This window comes from Felis catus, chromosome B3 (assembly GCF_018350175.1).
Source record: "Felis catus isolate Fca126 chromosome B3, F.catus_Fca126_mat1.0, whole genome shotgun sequence".
Classification (NCBI taxonomy): domain Eukaryota; kingdom Metazoa; phylum Chordata; class Mammalia; order Carnivora; family Felidae; genus Felis; species Felis catus.
The window spans coordinates 13,127,363-13,152,451 of record NC_058373.1 but is presented as its reverse complement, the minus strand read 5'-3'; the positions used below and the strand labels follow the sequence as shown (position 1 = coordinate 13,152,451).

The window sequence follows — 25,089 nt, the reverse complement described above, 5'->3', positions numbered from 1 at the left end:
ATTAATACGAGCTGAAAACCGGATTGTCCCGAACTGATTTTATAGCTGAGTTTTAAAACCCTGTTCTCTCTCTCTCTCTCTAGCTGCAACATTTCAGAAACATTTTACGCAGATTTGAGTCTTGCCAGGCTAGGTACAGAGAAGCCGGGATGTATGGCCCAGCTTGGCTTACCGGATTATATATGAGGTCCATCTCCAAGTAAATAGCTCCTTTAAAAGCTTGTTCTAAATCTTTATTCTTCAATATGTAGCAATTTGGTCGTCCATCTCGAATCTGTCACAAACAATAGATAAAATACAAACTTTCTAGGGGGGTTAAACTGAACTGGTAAAGTTGAGACTGTACAAGGCACCCACACATGAAGCAGACAGGCAACAAATCTGAAATTCATCATGCATCAACTTTAAATTCGAGAGTGCTGTTATAACTGATAAGAAGATAAAGTAACAACCACCAGGCTGAAATTGGGTTATTAGTGGAAGAATCAGTCGTACAAATTATTCATAGGTCGATGTGGGCTTTCTTTCAAAACTCCCAGCAGTTATACATTTTTATTTATTAAAAATGATAAGTATTCTACAAAATTCCTGGCCAGTACTTCTCAAGATTGCCAAGGTCATGGGAAAAAGGAAGACTCAGAAACTGTCACAAATGAGAGGACAGAAGGAGATAAGATGATTAAATGCAATGTGGTACCCTGGGTTGGATCCCAGCACAGAAAAAGGACCTTAGTGGAAACACTGGTAAAATCCAAATAAAGACCAGAGTTTAGCTAACAGTCAAACACAATGTCTGGTTTCTTTTTTTAGTTTTGACAAATGTACCATGGCAATGTGAAAAGTTTAACTTCAAGGGAAACGAGGTGAGGGGTATATAGGAACTCTGGATCATCTTTGCAACTTTTCTGTAAGTCTAAAATTCTCTCCGAACAAAGCAGTTATTAAAATCTTTTTTGAGAAATGAATAAAGGGACTGATTTTAATAAGACGATCGGTGTTTCACAGCCGTGAAGCAATGCAAATTAAATACGTGAGCATCACTGAAGCTGAGGTCAAAATCCACAAATATTTACAACACACAAAACGCTGAAACGTTTTCAAAATACACGAGTTCCTCTGATCTCCTCCCTCAGTCAGCAGGTCACGTCACCTTTATACCCTAATCTGCCATTGGACCCGGGCATGTAAGGCATCTAAGAGAAATACCTCCATTTTGGAAATGACCTCGGACCCTTCAAGACCAGATCTTTCCAGATTTGGGGCCAGCCATGCTTTTGTTATACACAGCAGTATGGACACTGATTAAACTCTTGGCTTGTAAGAAGCATACCTGTTCACCCCAAAAGGACATTAGCAAAGCTCGAACTACCCAAAAGCTCCATTTGCGATTGTAATGAGCAAAGATTCGAATTAACGTAGGGAATTTGAGGGCATGGAATTTGAGCCATATTTTAACTGACTATTGCTGTCACTATAAGCATTCAGCACAAGTGTTCTTATAAACAGTGGTGGAAATGAGATGAATAAGTCATGGGGGGAAACACAGCCATTCCACTTTACAAGGGAGAGGTCACCTTCCTTCCCAAAGTCACTCCACCTCTCGGATTGAATAGGTTTTAAACAGAAAGATGGTTTTCCTGGCCAGTGGCTAAGAGGAAGGGGGTGCCCCATAAAGACCTGATTTCCTTCCTAAACGGTGTCCAAACAGGATTCTGAGCTTCCTCTTTTATCCACAGTCTCACTTAATAAATTGTGGGTGTTAAAGTTGAAAGAAATAAATACAAAAACAGCATGACAACTTGCCAACCTGACTTCAGTCCAATTTAGCTGTCCCTCAACCCACTGTCATTGTACTGTTATCTTAAAATTTCCATGATTTCTTAAGGGTTAGGAAAGGTCAACAGAAGAACTTGAGGCATCAGTAGAAAAAAATATATATATATTATAGTAATTTTATTTGGTTTTGGTTTTTTGGTAAATGATCTTTTCCTCTTTTTCAATGTCCTAGTATTGTGTCAGCAAAAACACAGAATCCACCCCGGGACATTAAATCAGTTATTAAAAGCTAGAGATATAATTAAAGCTATTCATGTTGGGCACTTTCACATAATATTATCTTACAATATGTCAATTGCAAGTTTATACATTTGTAAAACGTTTGAAAAATTACAGAAAAAAAAAAGCCCCTTTGAATTTCTACAAATACCACAATTCCTTTCCCCGGATGGAAATTAGATAGGAATTTGGCATGTAGCCTTCCTAAATTTGTATTGAGGATTTATTATTCATAAATACATCCTTTAAAAAAGTCAGTAAATTTTTTTGCCTGTGGGAAATAGCATTTTTCAACTTCACTGTGCATCTACGATATGACTTGATAATTTGTACATATACAGATCTGCCTCATTTCTTTAAACTGCTATATAATATTCGGATATGAACCTATTAATTCTCCTACTGATGAACACTTGGTTGATTCCAATTTTTCAGTCTGTCTGCTACAAGGAGTATCTTTTGGGAAAAGAGAAAGACTAAGGGAAAGAGGAAATATCCTATTTTGAATTGGAATATGTTTTAAGTTAACAGCAGGTCAATGTAGTTGAATACTTAGTATTATAATTAAACACGGGAATAGTAACCAAAGGGACTATTTTTTAACTATTTTGATTTTTCACAGTCTTAATATATAATTTAACTTCCAACACAAGAACACAGGACAAAAAGTTCTAGAACATCTCAACTTGCCAAACTGCTGTATGAAGGCATCTTTACAACAGGAAAGGGAAGCTAGCCATATTTTTCCTGTCGAGAATTATGTTTATCATTTATACTTAGAACTCAGAAAATCCTGTCAGTTTATAATTCTAAAACCTTTATTAAATGGTAGAACAATTAAAACGCAGCCAAAAGAAAACTTAGAGCAGAGAATCTGTATATGCTTTTGTCTCTAGGTATGAGATAGTCACTTAAATTAAGATCTAAACTTAATTTTTAGATGTCTGTCTATCAAGGCAAAAAAGGATGATACAGTTTTCGTTATATGACAAAAGGAGGTCTCTAAATTCATGTGGAGAGTCTTCCTGGGTTGACATCTGAGATGATTTAATGTCACTGGAAGATAAGGGTCTTTGGGTAAAATAACAGATCGTGTCTTTAACCTGTTATGAGACAATTCTTCCAAATGACTTATACACATTTTGCATACTCACCTTTTCGTAGGTAAAAAGCACAGATATTACGCAATAATTTGGGGAGGGCATCTCTACAGAACAGTAATATGGATTTAATCTTTTTTTTTTTTTAATGTTTATTTACTTTTGAGAGAAAGAGAGAGAGAGAGAGAGGGTGGGAGCAAAGGAGGGGCAGAGAGAGAGGGAGACACAGAATCTGAAGCAGGTTCCAGGCTCCGAGGTGTCAGCACAGAGCCCAACATGGGACCTGAACCTACGAACCATGAGATCATGACCTGAGCCAAAGTCGGACGCTTAACTGACTGAGCCGCCCAGGCTTCCCAATATGGATTTAATATAATTAGAAATATGACTTCAACAATCAAGGAAATGGGCATGTTCATGTCCTTTTATTAAAAAAAAAAAAAGAAAAGAAAAAAAAACATGATCTATCAGAAAGGTTTTATCAAGCTCATGCTGGGGCGCCTGGGTGGCTCAGTCGGTTGAGCGTCCAACTTTGGCTTGGGTCATGATCTCGCGGTCCGTGGGTTCAAGCCCTGCATCGGGCTCTGTGCTGACAGCCCAGAGCCTGGAGCCTGCTTTGGATTTTGTGTCTCCCTCTCTCTCTGCACCTCCCCTGCTCACGTGCTCTCTCTCTCTGTCTCAAAAAGAAATAAAAACATTAAAAAATAAATAAAAAGAAAAAAAGATCATGCTAAGAGTTAATTCCTGGTTAAATTAGCCAGTGAATATAAGAGTACGGGAAGTGTGTTTCTGAGTAATGATTCAGGATTTTGGAGCCAGAGGACAAGTTACAGAGAACATAGTCTGGTTTAGATTTTTTTTTTTTACATTAATTTATTTTTGAGGGACAGTGAGACAATACAAGTGGGAAGGGGCAGAGAGAGAAAGAGACAGAATCCAAAGCAGGCTCCAGGCTCTGAGCTGTCAGCACAGAGGCTGACGTGGGGCTCGAACCTGAGCCGAAGTCGGACGCTTAACCGACTGAGCCACCCAGGAGCCCCCAGTCTGGTTTAGATTTTAATCTGACCTGAAATCATCTTTAAACTATTCAATATATATATTTTTTTATTTAAAAGAGTTAAATTAAATCTTCTTAAACAAGCATTAGCATAGTAAATACGAGTAACTCTTTAAAAGTTGGGCGACAAAACCAAATTTTTAGTCAAAAAGAGACTACATTCATTTTTTAGAAAACATTTTTTTAACCAGCATATAACAGAAGTTGGTATGTGGAACAGGGACCGAAATCTTTTTCTCACCTGGAACTCTCTTTAAAGAATTATGCTTTACTATAAACTTCCTTGATGTGACCAGTTACCAACGAATTCAATAGAAAAGTTAGTCGTAATCAATATGCATGAATAAAACTAACAGTTGGTTTAAGAAAAGGAACGGTACAGGGGCGCCTGGGTGGCTCAGTTGGTTGAGCGTCTCACTCTGGATTTCGACTCAGGTCACGCACTCATGGTTCGTGGGATTGAGCCCCGTGTGGGCCTCTGTGCTAACAGCATGGAGCCTGCTTGGGATTCTCTCTCTCCCTCTCCCTCTGCCCCTCCTCCTCCTCCTCTCTCTCTCTCTCAAAATAAATAAATAAGCATTTAAAAAAATAAAATAGAAGCTATCTTATAAAAGTAACATACATTAATTATAAGAATTGTGTAAAATTTATAAAAATGGTTTAAAAGAAGAAAACATCACGCTTATATTTATTTTTTTTTAACATCTCTAGTTTTCACTAGACAGTTGTATTTACTCATCTTATGAAAACGGGATCTTAGTGTATTGGATAAAATGTAAAACTTCAGAGGCAGATGTATGGAGATTAAATTCTGACCTTGCCTCAGATTGGCTGAATAACTCTGGACAAGTTACAAAACTCCTCTGTTTTCAAGTTTCCTAATCTGTAAAATAGGAATGCAAAATTATCCAGATCTCAGAGGTTGTTATGAAATAATGGGCAGAAGGCAATGAAGAACAAGGACAAGGACATAGAAACTGCTTATTAAAATTTTTCATCTATTTTTTTTTGTCTTATATTAATTTGTATATTTTTAAATCACTTGTCTCTTTTTTTTAAATTTTTTTAACGTTTATTTATTTTTGAGACAGAGAGAGACAGAGCATGAACAGGGGAGGGGCAGAGAGAGAGGGAGACACAGAATCTGAAACAGGCTCCAGGCTCTGAGCTGTCAGCACAGAGCCCGACGCGGGGCTCGAACTCACGGACCGTGAGATCATGACCTGAGCCGAAGTCGGACGCTTAACCGATCAAGCCACCCAGGCGCCCCTAAATCACTTGTCTCTTAAATAAAAAAAAAAAAGAAAAAAGGTATGGGAATCATTCCCTGGTGTAGTAGTCAATTCTTCTACATAATTTAGGATGGTATTGCACCTTATGGATCATCTATAATTAACTTAACCAACCCTTCATCGTAAACTGCAAAGACTTTCCAATTTTTTTTTAATGTTTATTTATTTTTGAGAGAGAGACAGAGTGCAAGTGGGGGAGGGGCAGAGAAAGAGGGAGACACAGAATCTGAAGCAGCTCCAGGCTCTGAGCTATCAGCACAGAGCCCCCATGCGGGGCTTGAACCCACGAACCATGACATCATGACCTGGGCTGAAGTCGGACACTTAACCGACTGAGCCACCCAGGCGCCCCAAACCGTTTCCAATTTTTCACTGTAAACACTGTGATGATTTTACACATAGCCACCTTTGTGCATCCATGATGCATTCCCAAAAACAAATTCCTAGAAGTGGAACCGCTGAGTCATAGCACATACCTATTTTTTGTGGTTTTGGCCAAGTATTGTCAATTAGCCCTTCTCAGATTCTGTATTAATTTATACTCCTAGCCTCAGTGAATAAGCCTATCTCTATTTCCTTGCAACGTGGCCAACTGCAGGAATTTTTATTTAATATACAGCAATTTCAGAGGAATAAAATGTCCTCAGGTTGTTTTAATATGTGGGTGTTTTTTTTCTTTTTTTTAACAACTAATGAGCCTGAACATTTTCTTTCATATGTTTATTAACAGTGGACAGTGCTAGGGCTGTGAAGCTAGATTTAGATTCAATTCCCCTTTCTGGCATTTAGCATCTGTGTGGCCATGGGTATAAATACCTAGAATATAGATGCTCAGAGGTTGTGTACATTAAATTTTAATCCATTTTGTCTAAGTGCCTTCTACCAGGCTTGTACCGAGTGATGGTTCTGTCCCACAGCATTTGAGAGAGTCCTTTTTCTACTCTTAAGAACCCCTGGAAATGAAAAATCGTTACCATATTTGTTAATCCCACTGCTAACCTAATTTGATCATTTACATTACTAAAACAAGGGCGATGAAGATGATTGATTATACTTGGAAGCACATACAGTGTGCTCCTGTACTCACTATATATTCACCAAATCACTGAAATCCTCACCACAGACCTCCGAGGCAGGCAGAATTACCTTCATGTCATCTCGGAGAACATGGAGACGGAGAGGTTCAGTGCCTTGTCAAAGATCACGCAGCCAGTTAGGGGGACAAGACTGGGTGCCAACCCAGGGTGCCTATTAGCTGTTTGGATCTGCACCTGTTTGAATCAACTTTTCCCCTAGACTGACTGTCCCTTCCTCATAGATGAAAACACGATGGCGTTCTATGTTAGTGACATTATCCATCTGTTTCTATGCGGCAAGTAGTTTTTACTTTGTGTTTTCATTTACGATGGCAACATTTGTTTCACCATACTGACCTCCTAGGATTTGTTTTCCTTTAGCGTTCCTGGTTTTCTTACAGAAGACTTCCCCGTTTTATTAGCCGTTTTATTTACGGAGTTTTTTCCAAGTATTTGACCTTTAATTCATGGTAAAATAGTTATTGTGTTCAGTGTAACACACGGATGCATTTTTCCCTGATGAGTAAGCAACTGACTTTCCCAGAATCAATTATATGGTGATCACTTCGTTTATCCCTTTCCTCAATGACTTCATCTCTCAGGTTTATTATATATACAGTGATCTCCAATTGTTTTGTCTTTTTTCATGTCTTTTAGTACAGTTCTAGAACTTCCTCACATACGTCTTAAGCATTATAATTGGTTTGGTTTGTTTTGTTTTGTTTCCTGCTATTAAACCCTTTGGTGCTTTAAGTTTTTAAAATGTTTTCCTATTGGGTAAAGCTACTCTTTTTTTTTTATTTTTTCTTAATTTTGATCCTGGCTATACCTTTACTGACCTTTGCTTATTCCAAAATGCTACTTACTAATTTTCTTTATACTTATTTATATATAATGTGATATTATCAGATAGATACTATGGTTTCCTTCATTAAAATATAATTTTTCTTATATTTTTACATTGGCTGGATCTGATGTAAAAAACTTGATGTTAATTTTGTCAGTATAGGGGCGCCTGGGTGGCGCAGTCGGTTAAGCGTCCGACTTCAGCCAGGTCACGATCTCGCGGTCCATGAGTTCGAGCCCCGCGTCGGGCTCTGGGCTGATGGCTCAGAGCCTGGAGCCTGTTTCCGATTCTGTGTCTCCCTCTCTCTCTCTGCCCCTCCCCTGTTCACGCTCTGTCTCTCTCTGTCCCAAAAATAAATAAATGTTGAAAAAAAAATTTAAAAAAATAAAAAAATAAAAAAAAATTGTCAGTATAGAAGTTCATTAATTCAGAATATCTCTGGTCTCTCAATAATAAGTCTGATGTTTGTGATACTTCTGATACATCAAATCCATTACATATTTATTAAACTTTTTTTTTCATAAATCAAGAACAGATGTTAAATTTTATCAAGTGCTCCTTTGGCATCTATTGAAGTTTTTTTTTTTCTCCGTTAATATATTAATAATATAAATTACACAATTATGTTTCCTAATGTACTGAGTCTCACTGGTCTTCCACGACAGGCGTAGGATTTCTTTTTTGCTATTGTTGTTAACTCTGTGTTTTTTTAATATCAGAATTCTTCTAGTCTCAAGGAATAAATTCACAAATTTTCCATCTTCCTTTATGTCTCTAATACATTTCAGTAATGTAAGAATGCCAGTGCCCTTACAGTTTAAAAGAAAAAAATTGCTCTTTAAACAATATGAATCTGTTATTTTCTTATTGGGAGGAGAAGACTGGAGGACACAAGGAGAAAAGAGTGGAATTCTTTGATGATTTTTTCCCCAATATTTCCACAATTAAATTATTTCACTGTACAATGCGTTCAATACCTGATATTCAGGTTTCTCTAATTATATTTTAAACATAATTTTTCACTCTATTTTTTTGCACTTAATTTTTCCAAATGGGGAGCTGTATTATATTTACAGTAATCGGGCCGCCTGGGTGGCTCAGTCAGTTGAGCGTCTGACTTCGGCTCAGGCCGTGATCTCACAGTTCACCAGTTCAAGCCCCGCATCGGGCTCTGTGCTGACAGCTCGGAGCCCGGAGCCTGCTTCGGATTCTGTGTCTCCCTCTCTCTCTGCCCCTCCCCTGCTCGTGCTCTGTCCTTCTCTGTCTCTTAAAAAATAAAATAAGATGGTAAAAAAAATTTAAAAACCAGCAAAACCAACCTTTAAAAAAATACTTATAGTAATCTGGGGAGATCTCACACCTCTACAACATCCAAATTCTCTCAAGATGTGTCCGTATGTATATTTATTCAAGTTTTCTTCCGTACTCTTCAGTAAAATTTAGTTATGCTCTTCATAGCAATCCCTATATCTCTCGTTTCCTTAGTCTTAGTAATATATGCTTTCCCTTTTTTCATTAGGTTCGTAAGCAGCTTCTCCGTTTCATTGGATTTTGAAGAAACGAACACTTGGATCTATCAGATATGCTGTTTACATATTTTCCACATTACTGCTCTTTTTTCTCATCTTCCCAAACTCCTATTTAATTTTATTTATTTTAGTTTACCTTTTGTTATGATGCTTAATTGATTTTCAACCTTTGTTGTTTAATTACGAAAACATTTAAGGTAAGGATTTCCTCTGAGTAATACTTTTGGCCCTTATCCACAGTTTGTATGTAGAGTATTTCATTGCTAATTTCTAAAAAATCTGTAACCTGTACTTTTGGTTATCTACCTTAGCTACTTGGGATTTTTTTTTTCCCCACCAAATGTTTTGATGCTTGTTTCATTTTTGCTATTAATATATCTGCCCAACACTGTGACCACCATATTGTTTCTTCCTTCTTGGAATCTACCGAGGCAGTTGTGAGCCCACAACATGACCAATATTTAAACACAATAAATAGATATTTGAGCAGAATATTTATATATTTATGTGTGTGTCTCTGCATATATATTAGATTAAGCTTATTGCTTATTCCCTAAAATTTGAGAATCACTGTTTCAGGATGCCTAAAACTCATCTAAGAACTTGCTAAAAAAAAAAAAGATTCCAGGGTCTCAACCCTAGAAATTTAGTAGCTTTGGGATGGTGTGCAGGAACTTTAGCTATTAGCATTGGCTTTGTGGAACTTGGAATTTCAAACATCTGGGCCTTCAAAACACATCACATTACAGCCTTATTTATTTTTGTGTGTCTGGTATTTTTAAAACTGCACAGATGATATAATCATTTTGTGTTTCTCAGTTGGTAATTTTTTTTCTTACAGTTCAAACATTTTTTAACATACATACATACTTCTGTGGGAAATTATTCACATAACGATTCATGTCTGCCTTATGTTCATCGGTAATGAAATCGTTTGGGGACCCATAAAATCATCTCCTCTGTATGTTTCTGAGTTACCCCTTGTTTACATGTACGTGTTACACTTTTGCTCACCCACTTCTGTTTTACCACATGTGGCCCGTCTCAAAGACGCAGTAGCTAAACTGTACGCGTCTACTCATTGTAACAGGTTTTTCCATTTAAAGAAAAGTTTAACCCATTCAGCATTTACCATCACATATAGCATGCTCAGATTTATACTTGCTATACTCTTGTTCCAAGACATCAGAGGAATCCCACAAGGCATTATTCTTTCTCCCTTAGCTTGTCCGTCCTCATCAAATACCACCCACCTTATATACTACATAATGGTTCACGAGGATTCCAGCACATTAAAGGTATCCTTTCCTAGTTTCCGGGGGCAATAAGACAAACTTGCCTTATTTTATCTTTTGAAAAATTTATTTCAAAGGACATATCAGGGTGGAGAGTTGAGTGTTTGTGTTTCGGCCATTTTAGCCCCGCTAAAATTTTCAGGCGGGCTAGACATCCATATACATTAATGTAAAGTAAAATATAAATACTATTGGGGTGCCTGGTGGCTCAGTCAGTTAAGCATCCGACTTCGGCCCAGGTCATGATCTCATGGTTCATGAGTTTGAGCCCCTACACTGACACTGCAGAGCCTGCCTGGGATTCTCTCTCTCTCTCTCTCTCTCTCTCTCTCTCTCTCTCCCCCCTTCTCTCTCTGTCCTCCTACACTTGCACTCACTCTCTTTCTCTCTCTCTCAAAATTAATAAATAAACTCTAAAAAATAAATATTCTTTATCTTAACGGCCAACATTTCAGCAGTAACTTGAAAAAAAATATGATTGTGTAACTGTGTCCATTACAATCCACAAAACCCATCATAGGTGAAACAGGCAAACACTTAATTGGAAATGCAAATGAAGATGTGTATGGGCATTTATTTGGTACAAGCAATTACAGAAAATTTGTCCCATAAAACTAATTAAGTGAAGCCGTTGCTGGTGCAGTTCGTTCCCATGCACATGGATTCACAGAGACTGTCACGGGCTGCACAAAGCCTGTGTTTCCTGATCATGAATTCCACTGCATCTGTTGGGATGGCTTGCCCAAGAGGCCTCAAATTTGTATCAAAACGTAGGACCCTCCTCAAATGACAGACGATCTTCTCTTAGATATTAGGAATTAACAATAAATAGATAGATGCTTTTCCTATTTTGCAGGACGTGGATTTTCTAAGTCTTCCTTCCGACATGGGCCCGTTCCATAATTCTGAAATGCTAACCATAGGTCTGAAGAAAAAGAAATGCTCCTGGAGGAGAAGAACCCAGCTTGATTTTCAGGACCCAATGCGAATCACTTGATTATGGATGGAAATGTTAAATAACTCTAACTGGGGGCGCCTGGGTGGCGCAGTCGGTTAAGCGTCCGACTTCAGCCAGGTCACGATCTCGCGGTCCGTGAGTTCGAGCCCCACGTCGGGCTCTGGGCTGATGGCTCGGAGCCTGGAGCCTGTTTCCGATTCTGTGTCTCCCTCTCTCTCTGCCCCTCCCCCGTTCATGCTCTGTCTCTCTCTGTCCCAAAAATAAATAAATGTTGAAAAAAAATTTTTTAAAAAATAAATAACTCTAACCGAATCGGATAATGATGAGCAGATAGTGTCTATGCTGGAAAGATTTTAAAACTCTAAAATGTGCTTTGTTTTCTAATGCATATTTACTATGTTATTGATTAGAAGATGCTTGGAATAATGTAAAAATGGGCACAGATTAGAAGTCTTCAGATTATAATCCATGCTAATGGCAATTTTCTGTTTTTAATGAGTAAAAAGTTTTCCCTATCGATATAGCCATTCAAAAAGCAACTATCTGATTTGAGGACCTGAACAAAAATGAAAAATATGGAAGAGTGACCCGCTGGCCTGGATTCTGTGTATCTAAACATATGTACATGATTTGCACAATTCTGCCACCATTAACAGATATACTGATTTTAGAACGTGGATTTTTTTTAAATGAGCCCATAGGCAGTTGGCCCATTCACCCTGATTCAAAGATACAGTGACTTCAGAGCAGACTTTTTATTTGACAGGTTGAAATGCACTTAGCACATTATCAACACCAGCCTCCTTGTAAGGCCAGCTCAAACGCCCCACTTCCTAAAGTCTTCCTAAACTTAAGTCCATCCCTCCCACTCTGCGTTTTCTTTTCCTTCTTTTCAGCACTTCGTGTTTCAGGGCTTGTGTGAGCACAGAGGTCAACCTGGTGGCTGCCAGAGGGGGGGGCGTGGGGGATGGGCAACATGGGTAAAGGGGAGCGTGAGGTCGCGGCTTCCAGGGGTAGAACGAGGAAGTCCTGGGGATGAAGGGTACGGCATAGGGAATACAGCCAATGCTATTGTGACAGCATTGTACGGTGACGGAGGGTGGCATCCCATACAGGCTGGTCGCATCACCACCCTGCGCACTAATACAACATTCTGTGCCAAATATACCTCGATAAAGAAAAAAAAGGTGTTTGGGGTCTTGTGCATTCATTCCACAGGCATCAGCCAAGATGGGCCAGTCTTCAACTCTGCGTCTCACCCGTCCACACCCTATGGCACTGAGACCAGTGGCTGCACAAAACACATCCTGGTCATTGCTTTCGGCATGATGTCTACGTAACAGGTACGCACCATGGAAGTATAACTTCCTCTCAGGACCCCAGGCTCTGACATCAGACTGCCTCATTCAAATCCAGCCCCGACTAATTACCAGCAACAGGATCCTTCCCGTACCTCCATTTCCTCATTTGTCCATAGCAGTAATAATAATGATGATAATAATAATAATAATAATAAAGCCTGCCACATGAGGTTTTCAGAGAATTAATGATTTAATGTATTATAAATGCACAGCCCAAGACGTGTTAATTAAGCATTATTCAGTAGATATTAAATAAAGGGAAAAACACAGATCTAAATAAATGTTAAAATACATTCTCTGGGGCGCCTGGGTGGCTCAGTTGGTTGAGCGTCCGACTTCCGCTCAGGTCATAATCTCACGGTTCGCGGGTTCAAGCCCCGCCATCGGGCTCTGTGCTGACAGCTCAGAGCCTGGAGCCTGCTTTAGATTCTGTGTGTCCCTCTCTCTCTCTCTCTCTTTGTCCCCCCTCCCCCCACTCAGGCTCTGTCTCTCTCTCTCTCAAAAATAAACAAACATATATATATTATATATATACACACACATATATATAATATATATATGTATATACATATATAATATATATATATATCTTCTCCAAAACACAAGTTAGAATTACTCAAAAACTGAATGTTTGCTGAATTAACGAACAACTTAAAATTTGCCTGTTACAGATACTGAGGGTTATGGCATTTTTTTCTATCATATCTACCTCTACAGTTTAGGTAGAGCATGAATTTGTTTGGAGAGCACATGGAACAGGTGGGCCACCGCATATCAGGAGGAGCCAAAATAGATCCACCATAAGATCTGATCACTCGCCCAATTCATCAGTCAGACAATCGGAAAGGAGTCTGAACTGAAATAGCCGCACCGAAGGGCAGCTTCTGAAACGTATTCAACTCAACGCTCCCGGGCCCTTAAGTCCCTCTTGAGAACGTGGCCCAGGCCAAACTGCCTTTACACTTTACGTGATAGAGAACTGTCAGATCTGGGCTTATTTCTCGGGGTGCCAGAGTCCTTTTATATCAGAATTAGAGAGTGTAAACCACAGCAAGCACCCCCCCCCCCCCCCCGCCCCGGCCTGAACCTTCCCTGTGGTTTCCCATCGACACTAGGAAAGAGCCAAAGCCCTTCAAACTTTTAGACTGTCAGAGTCTTACCCCTTTCCCGCGTCACTCTGCCCCTGTGTCCTGTCTTGCTCCACATTTGTGATTCTCCCCCCAGCCTACTCCACTCCACCCACACTGTCCACCGTGATCTTTCTGGAACTGGACAGTCAGGGCACTGCCTTAGAGCCTTTGGATTTGGAAGATTTCCTGCCTGGAAGAGTTGCCCCAGATATTCACACGGCTTTCTTTCTCACCTCCTTAAAGTTCTCATTCAAATGTCCCCCCCGAAGCGAGGCCCTCCCTGGTCGGTCCATGGAAAACTGTGCCCCTTCCCCAAACATATCCTCGGAACGTATCCTGCTTTGCTTTCTACACGGCACCTTTTAACCACCTAACATGTTGTCTTGCCTTTTGCTCATTTGTTTGTTCTGTTTATGGACTCCTGCAACCAAATACAAGTTCTGGGGGAGAAGATACCTTCACTGCGGTCCTTCTTAGAGCATTGCCACCTAACACAATGCCTGGCACAAGCTGAACATTTGATAACTATCCCTCAAACAAATGAATAGACCGTGGGCAGCTTATCGGCAACCAGAAAAAAGTTAAGAGGGTGAGGGGGCTCCTTGCATTTAAACAAAGTCTTTCATAAATCACTCTACTTTGCATCTTGAAGGACGCAGTTTGAAAACTGCATTAAGTTAGGTCAGTGGTTCTCTTTGCCCCTCTTCGGAACAGTTGGCGATGTCTGTAGACATCTTTGATTGTCACAACAGTGACGAGTGGATGGGTGCTCCTGGCATCTAGGGGGTAGAGGTCAGGGATTCTACAATGCACAGGACAGTCCCCTGCAACAGACCACGACCCATCCCAAAATGTCAATGGCACTTAAGGCTGAGAAACCGCAAACCTGATTTAGGCAGAGGTAACTTCTTAGATCTAACCCAACGGCATGGAGACACTGTACATTACAGGGGAAGATGGGAGGGAAGAAAGTGGGTCAATTTGTTGGTATCAGAGAAAGACCAATGACACAAAACTTTCACGTGTAAAATAGAGGGAGGTTAAAAATGACACCATGTAGTGTTTACCCAGCAAGGAATAACACAAGTTACTGTGGATTTATCTCTAAAAACAAGAAAAGAGGGGTGCCCGGGTGGCTCACTCAGTTAAGCGTCCGGCTTCGCTCAGGTCATGATCTCATGGTTCGTGGGTTCGCGTCGGGCTCTGTGCTGACAGCTCAGAGCTGGGAGCCTGCTTCATATTCTGTGTCTCCCTCACTCTCTGCCCCTCCCCCTGCTTGTACTCTCTCTCTCTCAAAAATAAACATTAAAAAAATAAAAATAAATAAAAAACAAGAAAAGAAACGTCTCTGTCCTGCCCAAAATAATTGAGAAGAAAAGGAAACTGAATTGTAAAGAAGGGTCTCTGATTCCTGTCCCTTTAGGTCCCTCTAAAATTGGGTCCTAAGCTCCCGGTACATGTATTCCTTCAAGAGTAACTGACAAAGTTGTAATAAAAAGAGAGAAAAGTCCCAAATTGCCCTCTCATCCCTGAGAGTCAGTGTGTTCTACTACTGATGGGTCTGAGCATTTGGCAGGAGCCAAATCTACAGAGGACAGCGGCTTCACCCCTTTTCCTAGAGGAACGCTGGGGAGAAGAGAATTTGGCGAGAAATTAACCAGGCGCTCAACACCAGGTAAATTAACCAGAAAAGATACTGAGGGATGCAGCATTCCTTCCCCCTGGAGGCATCATGGGAGCCAGTCTAATATCACGGTTAAAGACCTCTCCTCCTAAAAAATGCACTAACAGTTTGAAGAAATAAGTCTTCGGGAAGAAAGAAATAAGGCCTTATGGACTAATAAGACCATAACATCTCTATAAGAAAACATATTAATGGTTGGATGAAAAACTAAAATTCTCTCTTCTGGAAGAATACATTTGGTATAAACATTAATGTCCAATTAATAGGTGAAGTCAGATGCAGTCTTTGCACAGCTTCCCTCCTTTGTCCACGTAAAGGCATTATTTGGTGCTTTCTCCTCTGACTTCTTTAGGGTATTTTTTCATTCATCTCTTTGCTTATTCTGTTATGTTACCTTTTAACTGAAATGGCACTTTTTCCAAAAGAAGCTCTCTACTTTCTTCCACAAAGCATCTTTTGAGACTGAAAGCAAACCTAACTACTATGAAGGCAAAGAGAACTTTTGAGAAAATGGTCTTCAGTAGAGCTGAGAACCACTTGGCAGTTACCAGCAACTAATCTTTGAAGAAATGGGCAGTGAGGAGGTAATATAGAAATACGTGTATGTTTTTCATTAACGAATGGAAAATCAGTCACGGATCTGTATTCCCGGAAACCAAACAGAAATTCCCGCCTTAGGACGGAAAGACTGAGAACAAATTGGAAGACTAGTCAAAAGGTTTTTGTCGGTCAAAGCAATATTTGACTGACACAGAGAAGATTATGTTAGTTTATATCTGAAACTACTGAAAATACTGGAAAAGGATGAGGAATAAAATAGTTGTTTCCTGCTACAGCAGGGGGGATTCCCCCCCCCCCCCAGACTGACAAAGATAAAACAACCCTAGACCATAGAAACCTGTCAACCGTAAAATGACTTACAAACTGTATATTAACAACGGTAACTTACGGACAGCAAGGGAATGGCAACTTTTCCAAGAAAATCCGGAGGTTTATCTCCATCTTCGTCAAACACTGTCACTTCCAAAACATCGTGGATATCTTTAATAGGACTGAAACAAGAAATGTACCACCTATTATATACAAAAACACATAAGTGGAGACTGTTCCATGAAGATCTGAACACACGGTTTCACTAATTAAGCCTGTATGCCCTTAGAGTATAAAACTACCATTTAATTAAATTCCAAAAATTAAATCAAACTGAACTCTATTCCCAAACCTTCCATCATGGAAGATTCAGACATCCCTGTGAAAAAAAAAAAAAAAGTCAACTTTTTTACTCTGACATTTTCCATGCATATGTGCACTCGAGGGTAGGACTATTAAAGAAACAGGAGGATAAAGAATCAGAGACAGAATGAGGAGAATAAAAGGACAGTGATTTCAAAGTAGCTTTCAAATAGGCAATAAGACTGTCTTTAAATTAATGAAGAAAAAAGTAAATTAATGAAGAATTCCCTTAAAAAAAAAGGGCGGTGAAAATCACTTTTGCTGAGATTTACAGAAAATTTCCTAGTGTTGAAACGCAAAATACTAAAAATCCCATGCATATTTAGAAACATTTTTTACGTTGGCCAGAAACCAGACATCACCCCTGATGAAAAATGGAGCCATGGTCATTAGCAATGTGTTGAGCAAACAAGAAAATCTTTCATATGACAATGTGCAAACTGGCTTAGGAGAGTTAATCCACTTTTCACAGATCCTTGGGAACTTTCAGTAATGTTTTATAGTTTTCAGAGTACAGATCTTTCACCTCTTTAGTTAAGTTTATTCCTAGGTATTTTATGATTTTTGGTATAATTATAAATGGGATTGTCTTATTAATTTCTGTTTCTGCTGCTCCATTATTAGTGTATAGAAATGCAACAGATTTCTGTATATTGATTTTTGTCCTACAACCTTACTGAATTCATGTATCACTTCCAGTAGGTTTTTGGTAGAATCTTTAGGGTTTTCTATATAGAGTATCATGTCATCTGCAAATAGTGAACGTTTTACTTCCTGCTTACTAATTTGGATGCCTTTTATTTCTTTTTCTTGTCTGATTGCTGTGGCTAGGACTTCCAGGAAGATGTTAAATAAAAGCGGTGGGACGGGACATCCTTGTTTTATTCTTGACCTTAGGGGAAAGCTCTCCTTTTTTCCTATTAAGTATGATGTTGTGAGTAAACCTACTTCATTGAGGATTTTTATCATGAATGGATGTTGTACCTTGTCAAATGCTTTTTCTGCATCTATTGAAATAACCGTATGGTTTTTATCCTCTTATTTATGTGATATAGCATGTTAACTGATTTGTAAATATTAAGCCATCCTTGCATCCTAGGAATAAACCGCACTTGATTGTGGTGAATGGTTTTTTTTTAAATGTATTGTTGGATTCTGCCTGCTAATATATTATTGAGGATTTTTGCATCTATGTTCATCAGAGGTATTAGCTTATAGTTAGTTCTCTTTTTCTGTGGTGTCTTTATCTGGTCTTGGAATCAGGGTAATGTTGGTCTCATAGAATGAATTTAGGAGTTTTCCTTCTCTCCTATTTTTTGCAAAAGTTTGAGAAAAATGGGTGTTAACTCTTCTTTAATTGTTTGGTAGCATTTACCTGTGCAACCACCTGGTATCAGACTTTTTTTGTATGTTGGGAGTTTGTTGATTGTGAATTCAGTTTCGACCCTTGGGAACTTTCTACTTGGAAATCATCAACTCCATTCAAACGGTATTCTTTCGGTTATAAGCCCCACATTTCTTCAGTATTGTAAGGGCAGTGAACTATCATTTGACCCCAATTCAACAGGTGCTTCCCCTTGAAGCCCAGGCACCTCAGAATCTAAAGCAAACCAGGAAATAAATCCATCTTTCTAAATGCCTGAGTTTGAAAGAGTAGACAGGGCATCCTTGTGGAGCAGGGGTCATTCAGACAAACTGGAATTCAAGGAGACTTTGGGACTCTTTGAGAAATCACAGAAAACTTGTATTTTCAAAAAGACTCTGGCATAATACAAGTCTTTAGGCCTTATAATAATGTTGTCACACATAAACTTGAATTTAAGGCAGATCTACATATGTAATTTGCTTTAACTCAGGAATGAATTTGTCTGGATATATGGAAGCTTCCACCTACTAACAGATTAATTGAGTTACTGAAAGATCTACCTTACAAATATCTCCTATAACACTCCCTTGCAGTTCCAAATGGCCTTATCTATTATTAACACTCTATAAAATGAAAGGATAAAAGGTGTTTAGAAGGAAAAAAATAATAAGATTCATCCTTCGCTCATAAAAATGGACAGAACATTCCACTCAGGAGCCCCAGCCTGCCCCAAACATATCACGGCTAACTGGTCTCTAAGTTAAAACTGCTCCTTGATATTCTGGAGGCTAAAGCACTTACAATGTAAAAACTTTGTTCCACTCAGGGTTGAGGTTTTTGTAAATGGTGTGTGTCTGAAGTCGGTCATTGCCTAACTCCAACAAGCAAAAAGGATCGCTCTTCCCTGGAAAGAGAACACAAGACATTGGTCAAGGCCAAGGACTCTCCTTGGTCAGAGATAAATGAATCACAAAAGTAACAGAGGACAAGTGAATAAAAGTCATGCACCTTATACCAGTAAGATTGTGCTCGCTGAAAGGGCAAAAGTGAGCATCTCTTTCCAGCATGTCTTGTGTGGGAATTCAGGACACCGACAGAATCTACACGCGCCGGAAGAGGAGCACCTAATAGACAGGGACTCATATGCAACCCAGATGCAGGACTGACAGCCAGTGACCACACAGGTCACATACGAGCAGGTGTCAATCTGGCAGGTGAGGGAGTCCAGTTTTGTGTTTTGTTCTAAAACAGAAGCTCTTCTCGACTCAAGGAGAACGTAGGCAGCAAACAGAGAGGAGCTTCTGTTTTACAGGTGCCTGGGTGGCTCAGTCGGTTGAGCATCCGATATCGGCTAGAGTCATGATCTCATGGTTCATGAGTGCGAGCCCCACAGTGGGCTCACCGCTGTCAGCGCAGAGCCTGCTTTGGATCCTCTGTCTCCCTCTCTCTGCCCCTCCCCCATTAAGGCTCTCTCAAAAATAAATACACATTTAAAATATAGATAGATAGATAGATAGATAGATAGATAGATAATTACCCTGCTATAGCTGAAAGCCTGGGATAACCTATAGGCTTCTTCATGATCATGAGAGAAGGGAGAAAAAGTATAAACAGGGCTATTTAGGAGGTAAAACTTCTCTGCGGGGAGTGGCCAAGAACACTTACGATCTTATACATTTAGTACGTTATGAGAACACATACGCTGCATTTTTGCTGCTCAAAAACATGCGAAAGTAGAATTCCATAAAGCAAGTTCAAAGTTTTTATCTTAAAAGAAATGAAGCCTGACCCTTACTTCTCTCATCTCACCTCTTCTTTTGCCACCCCACCTCACATATCCTCCAAAAGACAATATAAATAAACAAATAAAAGGTTAGAAAATCCCAAATCCAAAGCTGAACCCAGAAAGCTACTGTCAAAGGAAAGAAAGAAGAAAGAAAGAAAGAAAGAAAGAAAGAAAGAAAGAAAGAAGAAAAGAAACGCTCTCCCCTTTTGTTAGGTTTGGTAGAGGGATCTAGAATCGGAACTGTCAGGGACAGAATGGATGGCTCTATAATGTCCATACAACATGAACACATCGCCGGCCTCTGCAGCAGTGACACTCTACAAAGCGGTGCGTGCTAAATTAATTGGGGGCATAAGAACAGATGCTCTCCAACAAATGGTCGAGGAGTCCCAGGCCAGGGTCTAATGCAGAGAGTACTCAGGCCTCTTGACCTACTGGCCTACCATTTAGGTCACTGAACCTACATCTAATTAACTTAATAACCAGGAGCTCTGAGGTACTGTGCATCATGTGAAGGAGTCTGCATGAATATTATATTAAAAAAAAAAAAGAAGAAGATGCCTGCTAAAAGTCATTATTAAACAGGAGATTCCATTCAATGGACTAGTGGTCTGGACACTTGGATGCCTGGCCAAAGCTTCTAAGTCAATGCCATGATCTCAGTGGCCAGCAGACAACGGCCAAGCCGTGGAGACATAAATGGATGAGTCGGGGTTGTCAATTATAACATGGAAACGGCCCCCGTCTAAATTTAACAGAGAAGGAATTGACTAAACTAAGATCAGCTCTCAGAATCACCACAAAGATGGGAAAATCGGGGCTTGAAAATCACTAGAAACCAAAGGGTGTTTCGACATACTCAGGCACAAGACCCTCAGTCAGTATCTCACCCCAGGAAAAGTCTGGTGGGGCCTCCGCTGCCCGGGAAAACTAGCCTCCCAGATGCTCCTATTACCGGCCCCTGGTGTGGCTGCCTCTAATATGAATTCTCTACTCCTGCTCCTTTGTGGCACTTGACACAAGAAGTGCTTTCTGCTTCGGAGGAAGCATCGGATTGCTCCCGCCTAGCCAAGTACAGGGGTCCTCAATGCCAGAGCTCAGAAAAGAGGTGATGGCTTTTCACCTCCTGTCAACGCAAGGAGGCTCTGACCTCTTCTCCCAAACGTGCCCTGGGAAACTCCCCAAATTTCCAGGGGGCGCGTTCCGAAATCAAACCAATACAAAAACCCATCTACATCTTGCAAAATAATAATAATAATAACAATAATAATAGTAAAGTCTTGCTTATTTCCAGGCAGTTTTACTCGGGGAGCGTGTTTGTCAGGGCGGCGGGTAGGTTTTGGGTGGGGAGGGACTCCAGATTGCCTCTTTAACAACCGTGAACTTGAAAGAGAACCCGAGCTCCCCGCTGAGCGCTCAGGTAGACGACACGCTGGAGCTCTCAACCTGGGCTCAAAACAGCTACTTAACCGTTTGTCAGACTGTTAGTAGGTGTCAGGACTGCTCCTCCAGAGACACCCACATGACATTGCATCAGCAGTCCCTCCAGGGAAACCACCTGACACTTTTAATGAAAGCCCTGGGGTGACTCCACAGCAGGGCAGAGACACGGCCGGTCCTGTGCAGGCACAGGTGGGCTGGAGCTGTGGCCCCCTCTCTCTTGAGCCAGCACACTCTTAGCCGTCCCAGCTAATGAGGAACAGACTTCCTTCCAGAAACTGGGAACTTCAGTTATGCGTCTCCAAGGAACATACCGCACCAACCCTCCGAAGGTAATTCCGTCAAAGCTCATTAAAACGCTGCATTTGTTAATATTACAGTATAAACAGGCAGAGAGGAGGAAGAAGAAACAAAGACATAAACACATTTATGGAGTAGTTCATCTATCCTTTCTGGGTTGCTTTCCTTCCCTAACATGGTTCCGGGTATCTGGGGGCTTTCAATGAAATTTCCATCATGAATGTGTTTATCGGGGAGAAAAAAAGTGATCTCCCGTAATACGTGAAACGTCCAAATGTTCTCCCCATGGCACTGGGCACACACACCAGGCAAACTGATGTACACACACTTGCGACAGCGCTTCTTGCTTTTTGCTCCACCTGGCTGCACAGGTAAAACACCTAGATGACCTCTTCTACATCCAGACACACGTCACCTCGACACGGTCCCGTCACTGGCGACTCAGTTGCATGGTACTCCTCTAGGACCCTGCGCTCAAAAGTTTTCAACACCACTCCGCAATCCATTTATAGCCCTGGAATGGCAAGCAGGGGGTTCTCATTTAAATAACTTCACCTTTCTATCAGGTGCGGAAGTTGAACGGCAAGTAACAAACGTGTTTTAGAGGTCCCATCGTTCACGTGACATTTACTAAGCCCCCACTCTGCTCCTGGCACTTCGGAACCAGGTCCCGATGCACCAGATACCGCCAAGTCCTTACCTTTAAGGGACTCTCAGAATAATCTCTGCTTTTCAGCAAATGCCACCCTTTCCGTGAAAGCTTCCCACATGATGTCATCACATGACATCACATGATGTCATCTGTGATGACAGCTCAGAGCCTGGAGCCTGCTTTGGATTCTGCGTCTCCCTCTCTCTCTCTGCCCCTCCCCCACTCATGCTCTGTCTCTCTCTCTCTTTCTCTCTCTCTCTTTCTCTCTCTCTCTCTCTCTCAAAAATAAATAAACATTAAAAAAATTGAAAAAAAAAGAAATGGATAGGTTAATCTTGAGAAAGAGACAGATGAGAGCCTTAAATTTATTAACAAGATAGACACACAGATACAGATAATAAATAAATATTAACAATATTAATTAATAATATTAGTAAATAAATATAAGGATATGTAAGATGTGGGTGGATAAATGCAGAGATTAACTTGAAGCCTTGAAGGCCATGACTAGTACTTTTCACTTAAATTCATGGCTCAGAAGGGGAGGCCCACAGAGCCATGCCAGAGTAAATTGCCATAAACCCTCCCTTCACGCCTTGTTTCCAAACATATGCATATAAACCTTACCACTGCATACTGTACAAAGCGCTCATCTTAAAAACTTCTTCTCTGACAATTTACCCCACATGATCCATCCGGATCTACCCTCTATTCCCAAACCCTATTATCGAGGTTGATGTGTCTTTCCCCCCACCCCTGACCAGCACACAGAGATGTGGGGCTCGGATATGCTTCCTATTCTGCATGTGGAATGACCTCTCCCTGCAATGCTCTCCCAACCCTTGGTCCTAACCAAAACACGAAGGCCAACTCACCTCCAAGACCTAGTTCAAGATGCATCATCTTCATAGAACTTTCTCTGCAACCTGAGGCTCCACGGCGCCTCCCCTTTCCCCCCAACCCCTATGATGATTAACTTGAAAATTATGACGCTTCACTGCATGGTGCACCTGCTCCTTTATCCGACAAATACTCTATGATCCCGGCAACGTAAACAACACTGTGCTACAAGCCGAGAGGGGTTTTCAAAGAAGAAACGCCGATCTCTGTTGGTGCTGGGTCTAACTTTCCAAGGACGTCCTGCCTCCCTGAGTGGGTTGCAAGCTTTTCGAATCCAAAGAAAGGCCTCGGTGGAGTCACACAGGTGACCATGTCCTTACGTCACTGCTGCGGACATCCAGAGCATGGCACAGACGGGTCTATCTTAGGGCTGCGAGATCCGCAGAGGAAGAGAAGGACTCAATTTTGCTGAAATGTTATTTAACTAAATTTGCACGTTTCTACTATTCTAGCACAAACACAGAAAACATACAAGAAATAGTGACGTAAGAATTTTTCCTTCTTCTGACTCCATTCCCCTGTCACTAGTCAAGTTCGAAAAAAAAAAAAACCCACCAGCACCGTCTACTCCATTTGCCTAACATCTCCCCCTTTCCACTGTTGCACCCTGAAAGTCCTCCAGGCACGTGATTTCTTCCAGGTCTGGGGAAAACGCTGTAGGCTCTGGAACATGCTGTTCCCTGGTTTGAAAATGCTTTCCTTTTACCTCTGCCGTGCCAACTCATCTCTGACATCCTTGCTAAAACATCGCAGGAACACCAGGCAGGTGTCCTTTTAATGAACCTTGGCATCCTGTTCTTGACCTTAGGAGTACAACTGTCATTACAACTGACCCGTGAACAACACACGTTTGAAACGTGCAGGTACACTCCTAGGTGGATTTTTTTTTTAATAGATAATACAGTATCATACTGCAAATGAATTTTCTCTTCCATGGTTTTCTTAATAACATTTTCTATTGGAAAAATACAGTATATAATACATATAACATACACGTATGTGTTACTCGGCTCTTTGTGTTATCAAAAAGGCTTCAGGTCAACAGTAGGCTATGAGTACTTAAAAGTTACAAGCCGGGGGGCGCCTGGGTGGCGCAGTCAGTTAAGCGTCCAACTTTAGCCAGGTCACGATCTTGCGGTCCGTGACTTCGAGCCCCGCGTCGGGCTCTGGGCTGATGGCTCAGAGCCTGGAGCCTGTTTCCGATTCTGTGTCTCCCTCTCTCTCTGCCCCTCCCCCGTTCATGCTCTGTCTCTCTCTGTCCCAAAAATAAATAAACATTGAAAAAAAAATTAATAAAAAAAAAAAAAAGTTACAAGCCGGGACCCTTGGGTGGCTCAGTCTCTTAAGCGTCTGACTTCAGCTCAGGTCATGATCTCACGGTTTGGGAGTTCAAGCCCCCCCCCCCCGCCACCCCATCCCACATTGGGCTCTCTGCTCTCAGCACAGAGCCTGCTTCAGATCCTGTCTCCCTCTCTCTCTGACCCTCCCTGCTTCATGTTCTCTCTCAAAAAATAAACAAACATTAAAAAATTAAGAGTTAAATTCCAATTTTTGCCCATTTTGACCGTATAGACTCTCAATGCTCCTACCCCCGCCCCTTACTGTTCAAGTATCAACTGTGGATCCTGCTGGTTTAATTAGCCGCTTCACGTGGGAGTGAGGGTCAATGCCTATTCCCTGAGACATCCCCAGAGCCTACCACAGCCTCTCCCATAGAGCAGGTATGTTTGCTGAAAAAATTCATTAATTACTAAGAACCCAACTAATAAGATCCAAGTGACTCCTTTGTTAATTCGCAGGCCAAAAGCGCACTGAGTTCATTCGCTCTCAAGGTCCTACTAATTTAAACACTGCTAAATATTACACATACTTCCAAACGCTGCGCCGACGAGAGTCCCATGTTCTTTGGCAGACTATTAAAGCAGATGGTGAGCCAAAGACAGATTTATATAGTTTTTGATGTGTTTTTAAAAAGTTGGTCTTGATTTGAGCCCAGCTATCCAATAGTTCTCAAGGAAATTAAAAGCA

General features: G+C 40.7%; 1 protein-coding gene across 9 annotated transcripts in view; it reads right to left on the bottom strand.

The window, feature by feature from the left end:
• The window catches only part of MCTP2 (multiple C2 and transmembrane domain containing 2), a 243,480-nt gene that overhangs the window by 80,592 nt on the left and 137,799 nt on the right, over positions 1–25,089 (bottom strand). For all 9 annotated transcript variants that reach the window (XM_011282736.4, XM_045058862.1, XM_045058861.1 and 6 more), the window contains 3 exons: positions 18,785–18,887; positions 16,334–16,436; positions 173–274 (listed from right to left, as the gene is read on the bottom strand). In XM_011282736.4, coding sequence (XP_011281038.3) covers positions 173–274; positions 16,334–16,436; positions 18,785–18,887 — 308 coding nt within the window. The remainder of the gene's footprint in view (positions 1–172; positions 275–16,333; positions 16,437–18,784; positions 18,888–25,089) is intronic.